Source organism: Perca fluviatilis, chromosome 17 (assembly GCF_010015445.1).
Source record: "Perca fluviatilis chromosome 17, GENO_Pfluv_1.0, whole genome shotgun sequence".
Classification (NCBI taxonomy): domain Eukaryota; kingdom Metazoa; phylum Chordata; class Actinopteri; order Perciformes; family Percidae; genus Perca; species Perca fluviatilis.
Window position 1 is genome coordinate 9835297 of NC_053128.1, and position 23753 is coordinate 9859049.

The 23753-nt window shown below is 40.9% G+C and overlaps 1 protein-coding gene across 1 annotated transcript; it reads right to left on the reverse strand.

Moving 5' to 3' along the window:
* Positions 1–516: 516 nt before the first annotated feature.
* On the reverse strand, positions 517–22548 carry LOC120545811 (ectonucleoside triphosphate diphosphohydrolase 2). The gene is made up of 10 exons (XM_039780420.1): positions 22242–22548; positions 21978–22143; positions 17431–17548; positions 15271–15421; positions 10159–10318; positions 6827–7054; positions 5622–5891; positions 4527–4646; positions 2287–2421; positions 517–2195 (listed from the first exon to the last, which is right to left on the reverse strand). The coding sequence occupies exons 2-10, from the start codon at positions 22092–22094 to the stop codon at positions 1977–1979; spliced, it is 1518 nt and encodes a 505-aa protein (XP_039636354.1). The 5' UTR covers positions 22095–22143; positions 22242–22548; the 3' UTR covers positions 517–1976.
* Between the last annotated feature and the right edge of the window lie 1205 nt (positions 22549–23753).

Genomic DNA, 23753 nt, shown 5'->3' on the forward strand with positions numbered 1-23753 from the left:
CCAAGACGATTGTGATTGATTTAAAGAAATGCCAATAAACCACAGCACATTTTTCTCCCATCCCGGAATACTGTGTGGACTCGCCAGACCCGGCAAAGCGAGACTACTAATCGGCCTACAAGCTGTACTGACTTTAAGGGCTAACAGTCTAAATGACAGTAATAGATCAAAAGTCAGGACGAATGTTTTTGGTGTTTTGAGAGGATGTTTTTAAACTTGCAATTGACTTTTAAAATCGCCTTGTTCCATATTATTATAATTAATTCAATCACTGATCGGTGAATTAATTGAGTAGTGAGGAGGATTAAATAGCAAATTACATTACAAATAACTTCACAGCAAAACTATCAGAATAAAAAAATCCCCTTTTATTTTGAAGGCAGTGTGACTATACCGGAAGTTTTTGGAACTAGGCGCATACTTCCGCAAAGCAAAGCATTCGGGTAGTTGTAGTCCAGTGCAGAGCAATGAAGGAAAGCCAAGACACTAGAATGGAAAGGACTAGTAGACTCATTGTACAAAGGAAAAAAACTAAAACAAGTTTATTTTGTTATCATGGATAAAACATACAACGTGACCACAGAAAGAGCTAATTCTAGTGAAATGGTAAGGTATAAAAATGGTCTACTGAAACACTTGTTTTAATGGGTTTAAAGCCACATACAGTAAACTGCACCAATTTTCACCAGGATTGTCCAAGTGTTTCTATTAGCAAAAACCTATTATACCACAAGAATAATTTGATGCTACAATATACATAAAAATTAAACTAGCAGGGGCTTTAATGTATCTGAAAGAATCTTGTAAATTCTTGAAAAATGTGCCCAGACATGGCCACTAGTTATAATACATACTACATCACGTCAGATTAAAAAACAACCACTGTCAACCAAAAACTGATCACTACTTATATAATATAACTACACAACCGTAGTTATATTTGTATTGTCTAAAGTAAATTGGTGAATTCATGACAAAAATATCTGTTACAGTTTAAAAAGACAAATATAAAGTCTGTGAGTAGGCTAGAATATGTTTTTTGGCAGATTAGATTCAAGTTTTGTGCATTAACATTATGACACATCATTCCTCTCTGTATGTCAATGGGTATAATGGTATTCTAGTTTAACTTAAACTACTGTATCAGCAACTACTGGGTCATCCTACATTTTTAAAATAGACATCAAGAAATAAAAATGTATGCGAGTAATTCAAGAGCTCCCTTCTTTTCCGATATCGACCTGTATTATGAAAACACAAGTTTGACCATTAAATCCTTTTTTGAAACATCCCGTGATTGTTTTTCTGTCTTTACACAATAAAACTCAAAAGTAGTTAATAACCTCCTCCGTGTGATACAAGATGTATAAGAAGAAACATCACAATGAACGTTTCGAAGAGACTTGAGTTTGTCTCTGGCAACAAATGTTAAAAAAAACATCTGTATCTTAGTGATTATTTAAAGCTAACCTGGGAAGAATAAAATTGCCACCTAAAAAACATCTTTGAATATATATATATATATATATATATAATGTGCTGATTACATATTTCATATTACTGTAACAGTGCTTAAGAAAACAGTCACATTTTCTACAAAAAAAACAAACCCAAAAGCTTTTACATTTTTTACATTCCATACATTAAAAAAATGGTTGGACTTTTCAAGAATAAAAATGACATTGATACCTCCCCTGTGGTGCCAGTGCCACCAGGGGACCAGGGGAGTCCTACGTTCTTCTTGGTCAGTGACACAGTTTCATTGTGTTGGCTCTGTACTCCAGTACATTTGATTTGAAATTTAAAAAAAGACTTACATTAAAGTCGTTTTTATACAGTCCTACAATTTTAGGATAATCACATAACTGTGATTCTAATTATGCAATTTTAGTCAAATCCTTCAATCACAGTATAGAGCCAACACAAACAAAAACCTCTTACTGTTTTCTGACTGCACTGTATGTTTGTTACAGTATCTAGATGGTGCTTTCACTGCCTCCTTTCTTCTTCTTCCCAGCACAAGCTCGGAGTAATATGAAGACCAGGACCGCTGCAAGCTGGAGGACAAAGAGAAAGAGAAGTGTTCCCCACGCCCCCGGGGTCAGGGCCTTCCTCAGCCCCACCGTCTCTGCCGGCAGCAAACTGCTCAAACTCAGCATGTAGCCCAGAGCCCAACCCACCGAGGCGTCCCCTGCCTGGAGGAGAATCAGCAAGTCATTACTGCACGTTAGTGGAAAATGGGTCTTGAGTACATACTTTTATGTGAAACGTTAATGAAGTTCTCACCTTCTTCTGGAAGGAAATGCGTGGGAACGACGTCTCATCGAAGCTGTATCCTCTCAACATGAGAATCTTAACAAACACAGAGGAAGCACAGTAGTCCTGCAAACGAGACTTTTGCTGTGGAGCCAGAAGCAGCAGCTGGAACAAAAACCAAGACTGGGTTACAATGTTGAAGAATACAATATATAAAAAAACATGAACCTGTATTACCGGCATGTGGTTAACTGAGGCCCCGTTTACACGAAGGGAAGACGCAGATATTTTCCTGCGGTTTGGCCTCTCATTTACACGAAAACCCAGTTTTTATCACAGAAAACGATTATTTCTAAAAACTCCGGCCAAAGTGGAGATTTTGGAAAACTTCGTTTGCACGCTTGCATGTAAACTGAGACAAACGGAGGTTTAGGCAGCCGAGAGAGAGAAAGAGGACGTGATTGGTTGCTGTTGTTGCCATTGTCGGGATTCTGATTGGCTAACGTGGGCTTGAGCTTCTCGTTACACCGCCACCTACAGGTCTGGCGTGCTCTTGACTGCATCGACGGAATATATACACGGGTACATATAAACAAACACTTTTCTGAAAACCGAGAGGTTGAAATGTCCGTTTATGAAAATAGCCGGCCATGTGTAAACGTAGCATGACTCTGCCAACCAGTCCAGTTTAGGGTTGGGTATCGGTTGGATTTTTACAATTCTGATGCCGAACCGGTACTTTTAAAATGATTCCGATTCTTAAACCGATTCTTGAAAAACTGAAAAATGACATCAAAGATGTAATATGTTTACTAGCGATCACATGCAGTGAATGCTTGATATGGTTTTACGTCCGTTTTGGTGAGCCCAGAGGGAAAATATGGCATTTTAAAAGTAGATTTACGGTACATTTACGGTAGCTCGCTAACGGTAGACTACAGAGAGAGTGTGATATTTTTACGTCCGTTTCGGAGCAACAGAGGGAAAACATTTCAGTCAACACATTAAGCGGAACCGAAATGAGGAACCGAAATTTGCGTTCTAATCCGGTCCGATTACTATCGGTTGCCTTTCGGTACCTAACCCTAGTCAAGTTGCAGTTCACATCCATGTCAGTCCGGTCCACACTCATATAATATATGTAGTGTAGACTTTGAAGGAGTTTAACAAAAGGTCTTACGTCTATTTTTTGGCTAAATGTGAATGCTTCTCACATATCTTACATATATCTCTACAATCACCACAGTTTTAAGATTAGTATCACCAATTTAGTATCTGACCAAATGCCCCCCCCCCCCCGGGTGAGTTGTGGCATTGAATAATGGCCAGAAGTGTTTTTGCAGAATAATATGATGCCACAGTAAAGTTTTAAACTTTGGGATATAAAATGTCATCACTTTATAAGTTTTATCCTATTAGACATTTGTGTGAAATGTTGTCACAATTAGCATATTCATTCTTGAGTTATGGCCAAAAACACGTTTTGTGAGGTCACAGTGACCTTGACCTCCAGAATCTAATCAGTTCATCCTTGAACCCAAGTGGATGTTTTTTGCCAAATTTAAAACGAAATTCCCTCCAGGGGTTCACAAGAAGGAGACGGATGGAGGGATGGAACGCTGGACGGACGGACGGACGGACGGACAACCCAAAAAACACAATGCTTCCGGCAACAGCTATTGCCGACTACAGAGGCATAAAAATGACTCACATCCACGGTAAATGCTAGATTGGAGCCACTAGATGTGTCGACGTGGTTAGGATTAGGCATGAGCAGTGGGGATTGTTTAGGGTTAGGGTAAGAATACCAGGGTAAGCCAATCAGAGGCAGAATAAGGCGGACCATGAGGCACGTCCTTTGACGTCGACACATCGAGGGGATCCGATCTATCATCTACCCTCATCCACCCAAATGTATATGTGGTACAGAGTGTGCCACTAGAATACGTCTGAAGAGTCATGCTAGTGGCTCTGTTAGGCTGTGCTTTGAGCTAAATGCTAATTGGAGCATGCTAACACACTCCCAATTACAATGCCAACATGCTGATGTTTAGCAGGTATATTGTTTACCATGTTCACCATCATAATTTAGCGTGTTAGTATGCTAGTATTGCCAATTAGCACTAAATACAAAGTCCACCTGAGGCTGATTGGAATGTCAATAGTTATGCAGGTATTTGGTTATGAACCACACAAACTCCACGCATGCACAGACACAAACAATATATTTTAAATAAATGGAACATAAATAGAAGAAAAAAAAACATTACTTGGTTGAAAGTCATCGTGCACACAGTTTGGGCTGCTTCCTCCAGTTGTGAAGGAGTTTTCACTGTGATACCGGTGGTGTGCTGCAGGAAGGAGTGAACGTAAAAGAATGCAGAGAACGCCTGATGCACAGAAAAAAGGACAAAATATAAAAGTCAGACTGGAGCAACTAATAGTACATGGAAAATAATTTAGCAATGAGAGCGACAGAATGACAAGTAAATAATGGTAATATTATAAATGTGCTGAGCTGATATAGATATAAACTCAAAAGTACAATACGCAGTTTCACTTAAAATACTTTACCTGATTGTATTTCTGAATTCAGGACTTCTACTTGTAATGTAATATTTTCATATTGTGGTGTTGCTACTTTTACTGAAAGAACAGTTGTCACATCTTGTGCTCTTAAAAAAGCAGTGTGTAGGATTTAGGGGGATCGTTAGGTAGAAATGGAATATAATATTCATAACTTTCATTAGTGTATAATCCCCTGAAACTAAGAATGGTTGTGTTTTCGTTAGCTTAGAATGAGCCCTTCATAACTCTGTAGGGAGTGGGTCCTCTTCAACGGAGCATGTTGCACCGCCACGTTTCTACATTAGCCCAGAACAGACAAACCAAACACTGGCTCTAGAGAGGGCCTTTTGCATTTTTACATTACCTGAAGGCCACCGTAGGTTCTGCTGCACGCTGGGAAATGGAGGGGTGAGTGGAGGGGTGTACAGCTGGTCGCAATCTGCAACCTCAACTCTAGATGCCACTAAATCCTACACACTGCTCATTTAAGTCCATTCTGCTCATAGGTTTCCATTTAAAGTATGCCATTTCTAACAACTGCTGATCCAAATGTAAGGGTCTTTTATGCTTTTGTTTGTGTGCTAGATTATGATGGCTTTGTACATAGTCTTTGACAGAATACAGTATGACCGTCTGTGGTTCAGGAAATGCTAAAAAAAAAAAAAATATACAAAAAAAAAGATAACTTTGTAAGCATCACTAACACGATGTCTGCATCCCTTGTGTACAGACAAGTTTACAATGCTACCAGTGTGTACAACCCCTCTGTGTCATCTACTCCCTGCAGCCTTTCCTACCATGAAGCTGCCACTGACATTGGGCTGGAAGACTTTATCAAAGGAGCACTGGGAGAAAGGGCAGCTGTCGAAGGAGAAGATCTCAGACACGTTGCTCAGACAGTGTTCATAATGTCCGCTGCCTTGTACTGTCAGGGAGGCCTGGGAGTTGTAGGAGCTGGGTTTGTACTCCGCTGTACACGGAGAATTGAATATACTGTTCAACTTTAAAGTTCGATTGTGGCCTGCAGGATAGCAGGGGTGAGTGACTGACTCAGAGTAGCCCTGAGACTGAGAGAGAGACAGAGAGAGAGAGAGAGAGAGAGACATAAGATAAGATACACTTTATTAATCCCACACTGGCGAAATTGCTGTGCTACAGCAGCTCAAAAGAAAAAATTTAGACAAAATTAATTAGTAGACATAGGAGAAAAAATATGCATAAAGTATAAGAAATAGAAAAAATAGAATTAGTTATAATAATAATAATAAAATAATAATACAGAGTGATATGACACATTCCCGTAACGAACCCATTAAAAATACTTTTAGATTTATTTAATTTAAAAATGTATAATTAGGTAATTTGTATACTACCATAGAATGATTGTGGTATGTTGTCTTATATGATACAGTATTTAGAACCCAGCCAATATTGGCATGGCTAATCTATTGGGATTATTGGGTTTATCCCAGATGTATCGGTATGATCTACTATGTGTTGGTCTGTAAGTAACATGTCACTGCAGTAAACATGCCTATGTCCACCAGAGAGCACTGACAAGTCTGTAAAATGTCCTGCTCAGTAACTATGTTAGTCACAATTATATCATAACCAAATTTAAGGATCTTTTTAGAATGTTCTACATATGCCCTAAATACACTTTCGCACAATAACTCCACAAGTATTGTCCTTTAGTATGACTGTTTTAGGTTCACTCTCTCCTGTGTTATGATATAAATACTACAAAAAAAAGTTGTTACAGGGAGTCTGGGTAACTCTAGCTCAGTTGGTAGAGCGTGTGCCCATACATAGAAGTTTACTCCTTGCTGCAGCGGCCGCAGGTTCGACTCCGACCTACGGCCCTTTGCTGCATGTCATTCCCATTTTCATGTCTTCAGCTGTCCTGTCAAAATAAAGGCATATAATGCCCAAAACATAATCTTAAAAAAAAAAAGAAAAGTTGTTTCATTTCATTTTTAATGGGTGTGTCATGTTACACTACCTTCACTATATGCGCCAGCAGCCTCTTGAGGACCTGGTCCTGGCCGTAGCACAGGAAGCTGTGTGTGTACAGAGAGTATTTCTGCCCATAAAGATGCAGCTTCATCATGTCGTGTTCGTCTTCTACTTCCTCCTGAGTAGCAAATGTTATCTGGGTGGATGCCCCGCCTAAATCAAGCGCTCCCACTGTGGGCCTGCCGGGGCTGAACCAGCGCCCCACAAAACCATACTGTGGAGAAATAATAAAGGAAACAGTAGCAGAATATCTTTTTGCTGGTAATTATCTTAAGAACAGTTGCCTATTTCATGTAAGGGATAAGGGCGGTAAGCCGTCCACAAGCCGGGCATATCAAACTGTTTATTGCCCTGCCTTGAGGCGATTATCCCATTTATTCTACTTCTTGCTTGCCAACATAATAAAACAATTCAAATACTTTAATAATTATGCTTTTTCTTATTCGTATTGCATGCTTTTGAGTTCATATCCCTCAAAAAAAAGTAGTCCCCTTTAGAACTACGGTGAATAATGTTAGCTCAGCTCAGTTTCTATAGCAACCACACATCAAACATGCATTCCTTACTCCAAATATTTTTTATTTGCAGTAAATGTATAACAAAATTATTGATTCATTTATGTGTAATAAACTGGACATTCCCATTGATTGTAAAATGGGACATGTTGAAGGGCACGGGGAAAGATGAATCGGACGAGGTAGGCTGAGAGGATTGCGCAGCTTGGGGGGGGGGAGAGATGCTTGCTGCGGAGGCCTGCTGGGGTGCGGACAACACCCGACTCCAAACTTTTTTGTCCGTGTTGGATGGGGCCCAGTAGCTTTTGAGGCTGGATTCACACATGCAAAAAAAATAAATAAAAAAATGTACATTTGCAGTAGGCTTCAGGTTATTATTACCACAACGAATTTATAACCTAGGCTTAGGCTCACCTGTGTCCCGTAACAGACATGATTTGTCTGGACTCCAGCCCGGCCTCAGACAGACGACAGACAGCCGTGCTTCTAAGCCTGTGGTTGGTGTATCTGGTGGTCATACCAGCTGCTTTGGACAATCGTGGAAGCATGTCCCCCAGGTAGTTCTTCCCCATCGGCTGTGTGGAGTACCAGAGATGTGGTTTGGGGTCCTTCAGTGGATGGAGGTAGAAGGCGGTGACACCCGGCGGACGTCTGGCGAGATATTTTTTGAAGCTCAGGACTGGACATCTGGGGTTGCCTGGCTCCGCATACATTGCGCCTCGGAGGTTTTCCTTGTTTGGGTCATTTGAATGTTTGTGGTTTTTCGTCTCCGGATTGAACGACAAACTAACGTATTCATCCCCGGCGTCATCCACTTTTACGGCGAATGAGGACGCAGTCAGTTCCCGAGTGCCCTCCCTGCCTCGCCTCGCCAAGCAAAGCTGGAGGTCAAACCAAACTTTGGAAACTAGACCTAACGGGGTGTCCGGGGAGAGGGCTGTGGATTCACGCAGCAATTTCAGGTCAGCCTCGGTGACGTGGGGATGGTGTTTCGCCTTTCTTTCGATGGGTTTTTATTATGGATTTGAACACCCTGTTGCTGGTGATAAACTCACTGTACGCATATAAATTAAACCTTGAGAAATGACGGTTCAGTGAGGCTCTGATGCCGGTGTTGTGCCGAAAAAAGACTGCCTGCCGAAATACGACTGCACGCCGCTAGAGGGCAATGTTGGTCAGTCTAAATAGTTATGTGCACCAATATTAACCAGGTCACTTTTGAAGGGCTAAAGCCCCAAATGTTTTTATTGTAGCCCCGAATGTCATTAGCCTAGTTGTTTTAAGCAACACAAAGTTTAAGTTCCCGTGTTGCCGTGACGTTAGTCTACATGGTTCAGGCTCAAACTCACGGAGCTCTGGAGCAGACCCGTGCGTCGCTTTGTGTGTGTGTTCTGTATATAAAATGTAGGCCTAATAATGTAAATGTAATAAATGTGACTGAGGTCTACTAAAAGTCCTGAAAAGTTTAAAAAAAATACAGTTTGAAAAAAATACAGAAGCCAATTGGGTGATTGTCAGACGTTGCTGACCTGAGTTAGGGGGGGGCAGTCACATTTCGGCAGGTCCCATATAGGCTACCCCTGCCAAAAAAGGACTGCACCCCCATAACTCAGGATTGCAAAGGCTGACAAAGACAAACTTTTCGGGACTTTTAGTAGACCTCATAAAATGCAAGTATAGCAAATTGTGTGATTGTCAGACGTTGCTGACCTGAGTTAGGGGGGGGGGCAGTCACATTTCGGCAGGCAGTCTTTTTTCGGCACAACACCTGTCATCGTTGCCACACTGTATGGCTTGCCTACTGCGCTTTGAACTGTAGCATAAAAATGTCTTAACAAATCGTTTAGTTCGTCAGTCACTGTCAGTCTATCCTTCTGCTGGCTCTTCCACTCGGTGAAAACCTTCATAGCAAAGGCAGTTGCCTTTTTTGTGTTTGATTCCAGGGCCCCGTCGTCAATTGTAAGCAGCTCCTCATCTGTCAGATCTCAGAAACAGGTACCCTGGGCCTTGTCTTTTTCTTTTGTCATGTCATCCTCGTCGCTTTTCAACCAGTCCTCAAATGTCTTCCCTACTCCAAATATATTAAAATTGACAATGAATTTGTCCATTTTAAAGACACTGTCATATTTAGAACTAGCCTACAGCGAATGTTAGCTCAACTGTAGCTAACGTTAATAGTTTCTATAGCAACCACACAAGGCTGCATCTGATCACTAACGTTAGTTTAATAAGGTAGTTGCTACATTGTATCTCGCTTGCAAAACTATGTATCGACGGACCCTCCGATAGATTTCAGACACGTTTTAGAAACTTTTTTAAAGAAGTTTTATTTTTACAATGGACCTCATATTTGAAATTTCTGTGATAGAAAAAAAAAAAAAAAGCTGCGTATTGATCTACTATTTGATGACGCTGTGCTCAGTCAGCGGGCAATACACAGCGGGCAATATGCATTAACAATATGGGTTAATGCCCTCCTCCCAACCAATCAGAATCAAGCATTCTTAAAAGAAGTAGAATAAACACTGATAACAAGCAGACATCAGAGGGACTAGTAATACAGTATATGATCATAAGTGTTGCAGAGGCCACTAGATGTCAGCAGTCACCCTCTAAATAAGCTTTGAAGAGACAAAGACATCCAGTCCCATAGTCTTGGCAACAATTAAGTGTAAAAACTAGACAAGAGTTTTAAAAGATCGTTTGACACTAGAATGGTCAATTTAGATTTAGAAAATACTAACATATATGTTTTTATACATTTCAACAGATTTAAAAACAAACTTCATACAAGTTATGGTACCTTTATAAAGTTCTCCAAGAGATAGTTGACGGTGACCCAGCCATACGCCCCCTCCTCCTGACCGCTCAGTATGGCCGCCCCCTGGTAGCTGAAAGGGTAGGACTGGATTTTGTGGCCCACTTCCTGCAGAATCTGAGCTGCCAGCTCTGGGCTTGAGATGCTTGTTGGGAGAAGCAACAGGTCTTATTTTACTACATTTGTTACAAGTCACAGCTGCAGTAGGTGACTTTTATGGACGTTCAGTCAGCGGTATGAATAAAATGCTACGTTTAATGGTCAAAAAATGGTTTTCACAAACCACAGAAGGATTACGGAGAAACTACTGGCTCAACTGTCATGAAATTTGGTGGGAGGGTGTAGCATGGGATATGGAAAAAGTCATTTAATTTTGAAGCGCAATTTGCTTTCGTTAAAATTTCGAGACAGGGTAAGGAAGAGGTCTGCAATCTCCGAGTGCTCTTCTAGTTACTCTCTGTCAGAGGTGTCAAGTAACAAAGTACAAATACTTCGAAATTTTGGGTATCTATACTTTACTGGAGTAATTATTTTAAAGCAGACTTTTTACTTCTACTCCTTACATTTTCACGCAATTATCTGTACTTTCTACTCCTTACATTTTAAAAATAGCCTCGTCACTCCCATTTCAGTTCGGCTTGTTTTCATTCTGGCTTGTCATCGTTCAGAAAAACCTATCCAGATAAATCTCGCCATCCGGATAGAGTGAATTTGATCGTGGTTGGATGAGAAGTATAAACATATACCATTCCGACACCCTATTGGTCTGTACACGATCCATAGCACCTGCACATGACACAAATCACGTCACGCTCCAGCAAGGAAATAGCAGACGTATGTAGCCTAGTACAAAGATGTCCGTGGCAGAGACTCAAGCGAAATGTCCCAACCAAGCGCCAGCGAGGAGGTTGGTAGCCAGGAAGACCAGCCAACCCTTCTACATCCCTGGCCGTACCTGGAAGAATTTTTCGAAATGGTTGGATGCAAAAACAACTCCTTTCGAATGCGCTGCCAGCTCTGCGCACCCAAGTACCACGAGCTATTGGTTTCCAAAACTCGCCGTCTGAAACGTCTGAAGTTCTACCTTGGACTCTGTAACATTTTTTTGTGGAAAAAAAAAATTCCTTGGTTACCTTGTTTCAAGCCATTCTAGCATGGTATAGAAAGCCTACAGGAAGACTCAGCTCGATTTCTGCCAGTTTTCATTAATATTAAACAAGCTAAGCTGTTTGAATCTGATTGGCTAACAGCTAGCCAATGAGAGCCTGGCTGTCAGAATCCTTTACCCAGCCCAACTGGACGAGCTCATGAATAGTAATGAGTTCAGGCAATATGATGTCAGACTGACCAGCTTTTGTAATTGGCCTGATTTGCTTATTTCTTTTCTGTGGCTAGAGCTGACAAAGGAGGTAGCAGTTCATTTTCATATTCACCACATAACACAAACACAAACACAAACACACAAAAAATGCAAGTAAAAACGGTTTTGTATGGCAGGGCACCTTTAAAGTAGTTTTGAAACCAGTACTTTTACACTTTGACTTGAGTAAAAAGCTCGAGTTGATACTTCTACAGAAGTCTTTTTAAACCCTAGTGTCTATACTTCTACCTGAGGAATGAATGGGAATACTTTTGAAACCTCTGCTCACTGATTTATTGCCCTGCACTTCAGGTTTCACTCCTGACCTCTAAAACTATAAAGATTCAACTGACCTGGAACATAAGGCTGGCATTAGTCTCGCTTTGCCAGACCATCCACACGCTGCTGAGCGGGGGAGGGTCTGTGCAACAGAAAACAGATGGGTGCAAAATGAACTTTTTAAACCTTTTGAATGATTCCTTTTAGGGTCCGGTGTGTATGCCCTACCGGGTCAGCCTGTCGAACGTATCGAGTGCTCACGAATCCCCCACTTTTACCCCTCATACTGCCCATGCACTCACTGTTATAGTAGAGCAGGGCTCAACGCTAACTTTGTGGCCAGGCTTGGCAACCAGGCATCAGCTAATTGACAATACGGTTGCCATGTTTTAAACTGACTATATTAGGAGAAATTTCTTATTGACTATATCACACATTTTAATAATGAAACAATAAGAGAATGGCTTGCAATATAATTCCCCATCCCTCTCAAATAGGGGTGAAACGGATCACAAAACTCACAGATCGGCTCACGGTTTTGAGTCACGGATCGGATAAATTTTCGGATCAGCACAAAAAAGGGGGGAATTTAAATGATTATTAAAAATGTAATAATGACGTTTAACAAGGATTATTTCTTTTGCCAGTAAATTGCTGTTAAAACGACAAAAACAGATGAGAAAAGTGTATTTTACAGACTGTTGTACGTCCCTCTACAGTGAAATACAGCCACACTTTACACCGTTTAGCTGTCACCATTTAACCGTGTTTAATCCAGCTACTATGTAACGGTAGGCTAACGTTACCTGCTGCCAAGTGTAACATGTTATTGGTGTTTACTAGCGTGACATGCAGCGATGCTTCTGTTGCCTCTAACGTCTGTTTTGGCGCACCGGAGAGCAGCGTAGACATTTAACGTATATACAAATAATCGGCCGTGTGTATCAGCACCTTAAAGGTGATTATCGTGCGTTGGACAGTCTGGCGAGGTCACTGACTCGAATCTGTTCGGTGTGTCCCGTGCCGTCGTCAGTCTGTGGGGCTGTCGGCGTTCATTTTGGCCGACCTGACGTGTTCAGTCGCCGGCAGGGCAGTCGGGACTTACCCGGAAATGGCGAGCAGAATGAGTGTGACTAGAGTCTCTCAAAATCTGACGAAAATCTTTTAAACTGACCCTTGTTAAGCTGAAATGAAGACAGATTCAGCAAATGCATGGCCTATTTCTCGCTTAAAATTTTTTCAGAAACATGTTTCAGTGAACTATTTTAGTACAATATGAGATCGTATTCTGAACGGCTGCCATGACAGTCTGGCTTTGAATTTCCGGAGAAAACAAACCCATGTGACGCGTTCGTCCAATCAGCTGCCGGTTTTCATTTCTTGGGCAACAATACAGATTAGCGCCGCCTGCTGTTATAGAGATGTATTACGTCTCGTCTCCTCTCGTCTTTTTGGTGTGTTCTGTGGCACTTTTTGGACCAACACGGGGAGACTGATCATTTTGACTGGCTTTTCTGTCAACGGTCAGCCGTCTGGTCAGTGTGTAAGCAGCTTTAGTGGCACCGTAATGAGGCACCGAAAAAAATGGAATGAACCTGTAGCTGTTGGAGTCTGCTTAATGGATAAATGGTAACTTGGGTGAGTTTTCTAACAGACCTGTGCCTCCCAGCAGTGGCCTCCGAACTTCACATCATGAGACTGCAGAGTACTCAGTTAGCAGTTTAACTGACAAATCATTAAGGACAATGGTAACACTATCCAGACAGGATATTCGGCCCAGCACCCTCTAGATATGCCAGTGGCGACAAATGCTGGTACAGTAATTAACAACCCAACAGAAATGCGGGGCGATTTCTGGGTCGAGACAGCCTGGCAGCTACACTCACTGAACGAGACCGAATGAACCGTCCTCTCTAACTAGGACGTCTAATACTCACCCTCAAAAAGAACAACAGGTAACATTTACATGTATCGTATGTAACAGATACCGTATTGAGCATACATAGCCTACCTACATACCGGTGGTATGCTGAATCAATGCATTAAAACAAATATTATTTATTATTATTATTATTATTATTATTATTATTATTATTATTATCACCTTCTACATGATGACTCGTAATGCGTCAAAGAGAAGTTTAGTGGGGCGGGCAGCACTAGCTGTTGAACGTGCATGTACTATAAAAGAGTGTCACAGAGACATGGACGCCATATTTTGCAAAAAAAAGTATCAAAGCTCAAAAGGTTCGATACATTTACATGCGTCAACTCAAAGGAACCAACTCTGTGAAAAGAATTGGTCCGCCGATCACTAATCAACAGGTAAATTCATTAATTTATGTAAATTGTATGGAGTTACATTAGTGGCAATATTTTATGAGTGCAAAGGGATGTTTAGAGTGCACAGATAAACAGATAGAAAATAGGCAGACTGTGTTATGGCTCTCATTCTCATTGTAGCTTTTAGACACATTTGCGCTTAGCAAATTATTTACATATTCAAATTTGTCATTTTTGCTGCATATTCGCATAATAAAATAAACCTCACGGTGGGATGTTGACAGTGTCTGAACGCTCTGTCAACACCATTACTTTGTATTCTCAGAGCTTCATGCACTCTCACTGCCTTTAATCAATCAGAATGCTAATTGGAACAGGAGGAAGTTGTAGATCGTATGAAGAAAAAGGGCTTGCCAAAAACTATGCCAAGAGAGCAAACCTCACACATAAATAGTTATGTTTTGTTTACAGCATACTACCTATTTCTACTGACTATGACATTCCTTATTATACTGTAGCCCTGCTGAAGAACTTTTATAAGCAGGAACATTGTTGAAGGACATACTTTATGCGTTTGTATTCCTTCACATGAATAAATAAAGAAAGGATGAGTACATTCAAGGCTTAAAGGCAGGGTTGGTAACGGAACGTACGGAACATGAGCTCAATGCACGTCGTCGCCGCCAGAGTTACAGTACTGCAAGTCTACTGGAGAATGGAGGCGAAAACTCAGCAGAAGTTGAGTAAAATTGCGGTCCCTTCACCGCTCTGCTCCGAAGCAGCGCCACAGCGGTGCTCGTGCACGTCTGTGTGTGGGAGGAGCCCCGAGGAGATGCTACTTTCAAATCTTGCTAGCTTTTCAACATTACTAACCGTGCCTTTAACAGAGATAGGCCACAGGCAGCTCTGGATGCATACTATGCAAGTATGTAATAAAAGATGAGATGCAAACTCCTTTAGTCAAGAATATATTTTTATAATTCCTGTGAGTCAGAATGTCTGCACATACCATGTTTTTTTTATTGCTGGTTATATATTACATGGCCTAATTATGTTTTGAAGAGCACTTTGTTGTAGATTTACGTTGTAACTAAGTTCTGTATGTGAAGGAAAAACAGAGTCACATAAAAACCAAACAAAGTAAACCAAGACAAAGCCTCATGCCAGTCACTCACTGCAGAAGCCTCATGCCAGCTGTGGCTCCCAGGTACACAGGTGTGAGCTGGTGTCTTTCTTTAGGGATGTCCTTCACTGCCTGGTCCAGACATGTCTCTAAGCTCTGCCCTGCTGCTCCCTGTTTTCCTGCATAGCTGGAGATCCCTCCACCTGAGCCAGAGATTAACAGGAGAAAAAGAGAAAAACATCGTTTTACATGATCAACATGTAGAATCTTGTTCTTGCGTTGGCTGTTGCGTTGGCTGGCTCAAAATCACCCACAAGGCTAGAGATTTCCCAGCTACCTGGAAAAAAAAAAACTGCATGACAATCCACTCACAACTGCGGGGGAACTCAACTTGTAGAACAACATAGTAGTCATTTCTTACTGTAAAGTCACTGAATATGGACTTCACTAATAATTGTCAGGTCAACAATTGTTACAAATAATTTAAGGAACCTTGTAGCTTTTTCTTTAAGATTTTTTTTAATGAGAGAGAGAGAGAGAGAGAGAGAGAGAGAAAAAAAAAAAAAAAAAAAAAAAAAAAAAAAAAAAAAGACATGTAGCAAAAGGCCGCCGGTTGGATTCAAATCCGGGCCACTGTAAAGGACTCCGCCTCATTACTTGCCTAAAACAAACACTTTATAATATAATTTTATCCATTCACAGGAAACAGCTGGTACTAACTTTCTTTGTCAGTTTTAAAGTGCCCAAAACATACAGCACATAGTTATAAAACCATGGGAGGAGGGATCATAACACGTGCATGTAAGTGTATAATTTCACCATAAGAATATTAAAAGGTATATTACACCGAAAACCTGTATTTTGAATGTAACAAGTTCACACTCTGAGGCGGACATGTTTGTAGCTTGCTCTTCCACACTCACCCAATTCACAGATAATGTGGGATGAAAAGCAGCAATGAATGCTTGCTTAAACTCAAAAACAGCTGTAGGACTATACAGTCCATGTGTAGGACTGCAGAGTTGGTTATCTAAGGGTTAAAAATATTATGCCTGGACTGGTCCATATAGCTCTATAACGACTTCCATCTTAACTGGAAGGATGTTGGTTGGTTGGTGGATGTTGGATCTTGGACTACTTCCACATGACGCAAGTGTGGCATTACAGTAACAAAGGATTCTAACGGCTACCCAGAGAAACCAATAAAGCATCAAAACTAACTTTTCAAACCACTACCACAGCTTGTTCTACTTCTCCTCTGTTCATTTGTATGATTATTATATTTTAAAACACTCGCATATTAACCATAATTTACCAAAATATAGCTAGATTCACAGCTTCCATTTCACACTAGTGCAGTTACCTGAGCCATAAAGTGCCAAAACATCTGTATCTTTGTTGTTTATATATATTATATATATATATATATTATACACACACACACACACACACACACACACACACACACACACACACACACACACACACACACACACACTGAAATATGCCAAAATATACAGTCTCCAGTGTAGGAAATTAAAAAAAATATTTGGGTGGCAACATTTTGTCTAAATATTGGGGCATTTACAAAATGTTGGGGGCCCTTTAAAGAAATAGTAATTGGTGCATAAAGTTGCTGTTTTATATTGTGAAATGAGCCCAGATAAAATGCATACAGTAATCACCACAGTGTGCCAACCATAGTAAATAAAAAGCATACTATGCTATTATCAGCGCTGCCTAAACTGGCAAATTCAACTTTTTTCCTAAATTTTGAGGGAAATTTTTGCCCCTTGATTATGTTTTTCAGGGCATTCTGAGATTTCTTGGGGCATTTTTCACCCCTTAATGTCTGACACTGACAGCTTCCATTTGTAGCTATGTTTTTAGTTGCTTAATGTTAGCCTGCTAATGGTCACTGTGAGCAACATGCAGCTAACCGTGCAAGCGTAAAACAAGCCATATTTTGGTTTAAAAAGAAGACTAAGCATAGGAACAGAAATAGATAGTTTTGTAACAGCACATTTCTATGAAGGTTTTGTGCTTTTTTTAATTTCATTTTACTGTGAATTTTGGTTTGCTGTTGGAATGTTTTCTAACTGTTGTGAATCTGAGCTGACCACAGATGCTGTCCTCTGAGAAAGTAACCAAGTGTTTTATATGCAAAACATTTGTTCTTTTGGGTTTTGGTGGAGAAAGTGCTTATACTTACCCTTAACATGACATTCACTGTGCTGAGTGACCACGCCTGTGCCATTTTGCTTATCTGCTGGCCACTTGTAGATATACAAAGCTGTGTGCGAAGATCCAGCATCCAAGACAATCCCATACTAGAGAGTGTAACAGGCAGACAAAAAACATCAAGAGAGGTTACTGAGCTGACAGCCTTGAAAAGGGGAGTCTAGTTAAGACAGAAGAGCATGAAAGACATTTACGACCATGACCTTCTTCACAGCTGCGTGACCTGAATTTAGGCATCTGGAAGGCTGCAGACTAGGTTAACTGTAATATGGACCTTCAAAAGGTAGCCCTCCTTATTTTACGCCAGCACACATTTGTTCTTTTCTTTATACATGGCCATGTTAGGAGCAGTTTAACTTGCACTGATTATCATCAAAAGATAAATAGTCAAAGATGATTACATTGTCAAAATATTCATATTAATGGTATCGTTGTTAGCTCTGATACGTACCACTTGATGTACCACGCTGTGAAGCAGCTCTCCATTTTCAATCCTAATGACATTGCTGATTAAGGTTTTAGCACTTAATGTACGACTTTGGTATTGTATATACACAGGATTTAAAAATGTATATTGGACTGCACAAGACCACAGCAATGAAACATTCATTCTAAAACAGTAGTTTCCTTCAAAGTCTTGCTCCACTTCTTGCATCCAATCAATTTTTATCTTCGTGATCTTGGCCAAAATAAAAGATACTTAAGTTTCATGGCAAACTTAACAAAATGTACATGTTGAAACATGTGTGAGAGTGCTCGTGAGGCGTGTCCGTGTATTAAGGGCAAATATTAGTTCAACATGCAACAACATTTTGGACCTGGGAGTCATTACCTCTTCCAACCATCCGATATTAAAGCACAAAAAACAGCAATAAAATCGTGTATTTTTGCTATAATTCTCACCCTGCTACTGATCTGTCCCAATCATCCTGGGAAACAACTTTTCACTGTTCAATTTCCCATTTTAATATTAACTCCACCTACAGTTTGTTCTGTTAAGTCTCCCACCATTTATCTGAAGCATTGGAGGAAGTATTTTCCACTAAACAACTGAGACTTTCCCAGTTGGTAAGCCCAAATACTTCCTCAAATGCCATGGTCTACTCGCTGTGATCGAATATTAAGCAACTTTAAAAAGCAGCTACGAGGTCTCAATTTAATATGTATGCCTCTATGACCTATATAAGCAAAGAGGCCATCAGCGCAAAGATTGGCTATTTCTATATATTTATTCGTAATGCCTGTCCCCGGGTATGATTCCCAGGAAATCAGACAAACCCATTTTCAGCACGCAGACTAGAAGAGCCTTTTTCCAAGACAAAGATTCACAGTGAGTATGTTAAGGCCTTTTTTTTTTTTACAGTCGCCGCAGCCGACCTGTCGTGACGTCAAAATGACGTAGATCTAGCTGGCGCGCCAGGATTTTGACTGAGCGCCCAGAAGTCGTGCACCACTCTATTTTTTTCAGCAGCGCGTGACAAAGCGGAACCAGGAAGCATGGACGAGTTCGAGGGCAACCGGATGCCATGACTCTCAGAGTGACTGCACATCTCTCTTGTAAACTTACTGGGTTAAAAAGGTCCCATGGCATGACAATTTCACTTTATGAGGTTTTTTAACATTAATATGCGTTCCCCCAGCCTGCCTATGGTCCCCCAGTGGCTAGAAATGGTGATAGGTGTAAACCGAGCCCTGGGTATCCTGCGCTGCCTTTGAGAAAATGAAAGCTCAGATGGGCCGATCTGGAATCTTCTCCTTATGAGGTCATAAGGTTACCTCCCCTTTCTCTGCTTTGCCCACCCAGACAATTTGGCCCACCCATGAGAGAGACATCATGGCTTTCAAACGAGCAAAGTGGCAGTTGGTCAAGGCCACACCCCCACCATCCACCTTGCTCCCCCCCCTCTCTCCTCCTCAATAGCTATAGACACAGAAATGGCACATCCTAAGGAAAGCTCATTGTGTGACTTGCTCTAGTGGCTGTAATTCTGCACCAAGGCTGAATTTCGGGAAAGAGACTTCACATAAAAGTATTAGGGGACCACTAAGGTCTATATAAAAGCATCCAAAGAGCACCATGTCATGGGACCTTTAAGAGGAGTTCTTTTATGGTGAATGAAAGGCTTGCTCTGACGAAGTAGGTCATCGAATTAAAATCGAAACATTGAAGTCAATGCTGCTGCCAGTTCTGCCGTTGTTTACCTTTTTCTTCTTCTTCTTCTAGTCCGTCAAGCAAAGCCGGTAGCATTTCATCATTAGCGACACCTCTGACACCTCAGGAGAAGACTGCAACTAGTGTCGCGACCACCACGCGCAAGTATAAACAGTTAAGGCGCTCCCATGACGTCACATTTGCATCGCGACAGGTCGGCGGCGGCAAGTATACCGGACGCCTTTAGCCTGTTAAAAGAAAGCAGCAGGAGGTTTTTCTTCAGGACAATTTTATTTTTGACATTTTTATTTTGTGGTAATGGCTGATACTGGGGCAGGATAAGCAGAGGGAAAAGGAAAAAGAATTGAACAAAGAGCTAAAAGGGACAGAGCACAACACAAGTCAACCTTGGTCAGTCATTCAAATGAAAATTTGAAAGGATTCCTGCCGTCAGCTAGATCACAATCTTTACGACACGAGGTGGCGGTGCTCATGGAAACACTTGCGATTTGGTCGGCCAACACAAAATGAAAGTTCCTTGTAGTTGCTTTAATCTTTGCTCAAGTGAAAAGAAACACTCCAAAAGTGTAGAAACCCAACAATGCAGGAAGGTATGTGACTGACGATTCAAAGAAAAGAGACCACACACGCGCACACACAATTCCCCGCTCAGGCATTTGCGAACACACATCTTCTCAAATGAGTACAACAGGTGAAAAGCGACATCATGTTGAAGCGTTCCTGGTTCTCATAATATTTTCTCATTACTGCTGCGCAGTGAGTTGTAAGAACTCGCTCTTACACTACACTACACTTACACAATGATCGGTTTTCTTCTTTCATTTGATTAACTATGGGACCTGTTTCGCTTCTCTGCCTGCCAAATGTAAGAAAAACCCATGGGTCCTTTTTTGTGACTGGTCGACCACATTGCTACTGAGTGAAAGGGCGGCTACATTATACTAAAAAAGGAACCATGGGATGTTTTAGCCGGTAACACAAAAGCCAGGGAGCAGAGGGAACAGAAGTAGGAGTTGACCTGTGCTGCTCTGAATGCCAAAGCCATTAAAGCTTGATTTCCATTCCGAATGAAAGGCAGACCCTTAAATCAGCTGGTCGCTGCAAAGGTAAAGTCTTTCATGTATTTTGTTTCATTACAATGAGGCGACTTTACAGTTTATCAGTACCTCAGCCATGAGGTCACCTCTTATTATGGTCTTGCGATAGGCAAACAACACACTGTCTTATCTGTCACCTATCTCCAGCTAGAGGGATGAGTGGCATTTAGCTGTGACCAAGAACCAAAAACTCACATAATAAACCTCCGAACAAGATAAGATACCATAGATATATAGCATTTTCAGGTTGTATGTTTGACTGATGGTTTGAAAATGGAAATGCAATGCACGTACCTAACTTAAATAATTTAACAAACATACTTATGTGAACCCAAATCATGATCTTTTTCTAAACTTAACCAAGAAGCCATGTTGCCTAAAACTAGTTTGGTTTCAATTCACGATGGTAACCACGTTTAAAAAAAAAAAAAAACAATCCTCAAAACAGAATTGAGAATGCAGTTTCATCGTATGGGAACAATTTCTTTTTAGGGGACAGCGTTGCATAATTTTGTGTTTAACAGCAAAAAACAGAAGTATATCAGCACACATCTTAGTCAAAGATAAAACGGTGATAAATCCAAGCGCCCCCATAGAGAGTGTGGAGGCAACATAAGACATAATGGCATGAACAAGTTATAGTATATTCAGAGCATGAATTATTAAATCAAGAGCACAAAGTATAAAATCATATGCACAATTTTTTTTCCATTCACATAGGGCTGAGAGCAGATAAAAAAAAAAAAAATATTTTGATGTTTTTGATGCCTTTTTCACAGTCTGTTTTTGATTTTTCCAACGTTTTAAATTGTTACATTGTTCTTCTACACATTTTCAGTGCTCTGATATAAAACAAAAAATTGAAAACGGGTCAATTTGACCCGAATACAACACAAGGGTTTTAATATTGTTGCACCTGGACTTCCATACCTTTTCGGGTTCAACAGCTGAGCAGAGAATATTTAACAAACGTGAATCCAAAAAGGTATTAAAAAGGACGCAATTGCGAACCTAACGAAAATGTACAAATACTAGTAAACAACAGCTGTTGTTTACTAGTATATGTACATTTTCGTACTGCTGCAGTAGTCCACTAAGGTCACAAAATCCTCTCGTGCCACAGATCGTTGTATAACACCTTTTTGCTCCCTGTCTGTCTACATCCTAGCCAGCACAGCGGTTACTCTATCCCCGCAAGATGGGAAAAAGGGAATCCAAAAATAGGCTACCATATGGAAGCGACCTTACCATGAACCCCGGTGGCTCCTGGACGTCCTCGGTGGGGATAGTCAGGAGCAGGATGGCAACAAGTCCAAAAAGCAGCAGCGCGATGGGGGCGGCAGGGTGAGCTGAGCGCTGAGCCATGGAGCCAAAGAGTCAAGTGCAGCTCTGCTCTGTCTGCGATTTGCGACCGCTGCAAGATAAAAAAATAAAAAAAAGGAGCGTTGACTTAATAGCGGCTGATGGCTTCCCGCCGGCCGGGGCGTTAGAACGGGTCCGCCTATGCTTCACCTGCTGCCAGCTCCTGTTTTACATTCCCTTTTAGATAGCGAAGTCTGACCGGAATGTATGTCCCGAGCCGAGCGCAGCCAAGTCCTCCTCCATGTGGCTGAAAGCGCCTCCTCGGTCAGTGAATGGAAACAGCTCCAAGGCTACTGGTGCCATGGACGGGGAAATGTTTTTATATGGCCTGAGCCGGTGGACAAACTGCTGCTCATTGCCATTCACCGGTTACTTAGGTTGGAGCTGCAGTATACCATGAGCCTAATCACTTCCTTGTTTAATTCAGAGAGAGAGAACCACATGATAATTGTTCAATCATGAATGTGGAACAGGGTTGGCCTTACTCTGGCACAGGTCCAGATTGTAGGCCGCCGGACTGAGCTGAGGAGCTGCAGAGCAGGTTGTTGTTTTAGTCCTGTATTTGCATGTGAATGGGTGAAGTTTAAAACCTGACTTGCAAATTGCGCCCTGATTTGAATGCCTTAGTAAAAAGTTTTGACTGGAGGCCTATACTTTCTTTGTACGTGTACTTTTTTAAAGTCTATTTTTGCCGAAAACCTCTTCTGACAGTGGCTAAATTTAGCAGAATATATAATGAGTTATTTTGAAGGAGCTTCTGAATATTGCACTTCATGTTGTCACTCGGGGCACTCATTTTCATTTTTTATATCCTTTGCAAAGATAGCGCAAAAAACAAATATGCTAATGCAACTATTAATATGGCATATCATTTTAAATATCTTCTGGAAGACCTGAGATGTAAATGCCAAAAAAAAAAGAATAAATTAAAATTAAAATAGCTCAAGCTCTTTAATGCAGATCATCACACAGCAGTATTATACTGCCTCCTGTCCAATGACTCCTGACCAACTGGACTGATAGATTTCGTAATGACACATGTTGAATCAACGGACATGTAGGCCTTAATGTTTGACATCTTTTTGTTGCTGTCTTTCATAAATGCAGTGAACAAGCAGCTGGCAGTAAAAGTGGGTCGTCTATAAGGGTAGTTCACACTGACTGCAGAGCGGAGAAGAGGAAGAGCAAAGAGCAATGTTAAAAAGAAAAACTGTGATAATAAAAAAAAGAGTCATATTTGCCATAAATTGTTGCCATACATTCATAAAATACTAAAATTATTATTATTATATTAAAATACATTACTAAATTGGCATGATGGGCCAAAACACACACACACACACACACACACACACACAACACCACACACACAAACACACACACACACACACACACACACACACACTTATCTTAAAATAATCTCAACTCATGGTCCGTTTTCTATTGTTGAGGAGCTTGTATCCCATGTCTTCATCAGCAGATTGAGCTTCCTTCCTCCACAGTGCTGCAGAGGAGGGTCTGGCTAGTATCATTCTCCCATTCTCTCTTTTCTGTGAGGATATTATTGAGCCATAGTGATATTATTTTGTTTGGTATGGTGCTTATCTTTGTCACCTCCAACACTCGATTGTGAATCACCTCAGAGTGTAATAATAAAAGTCT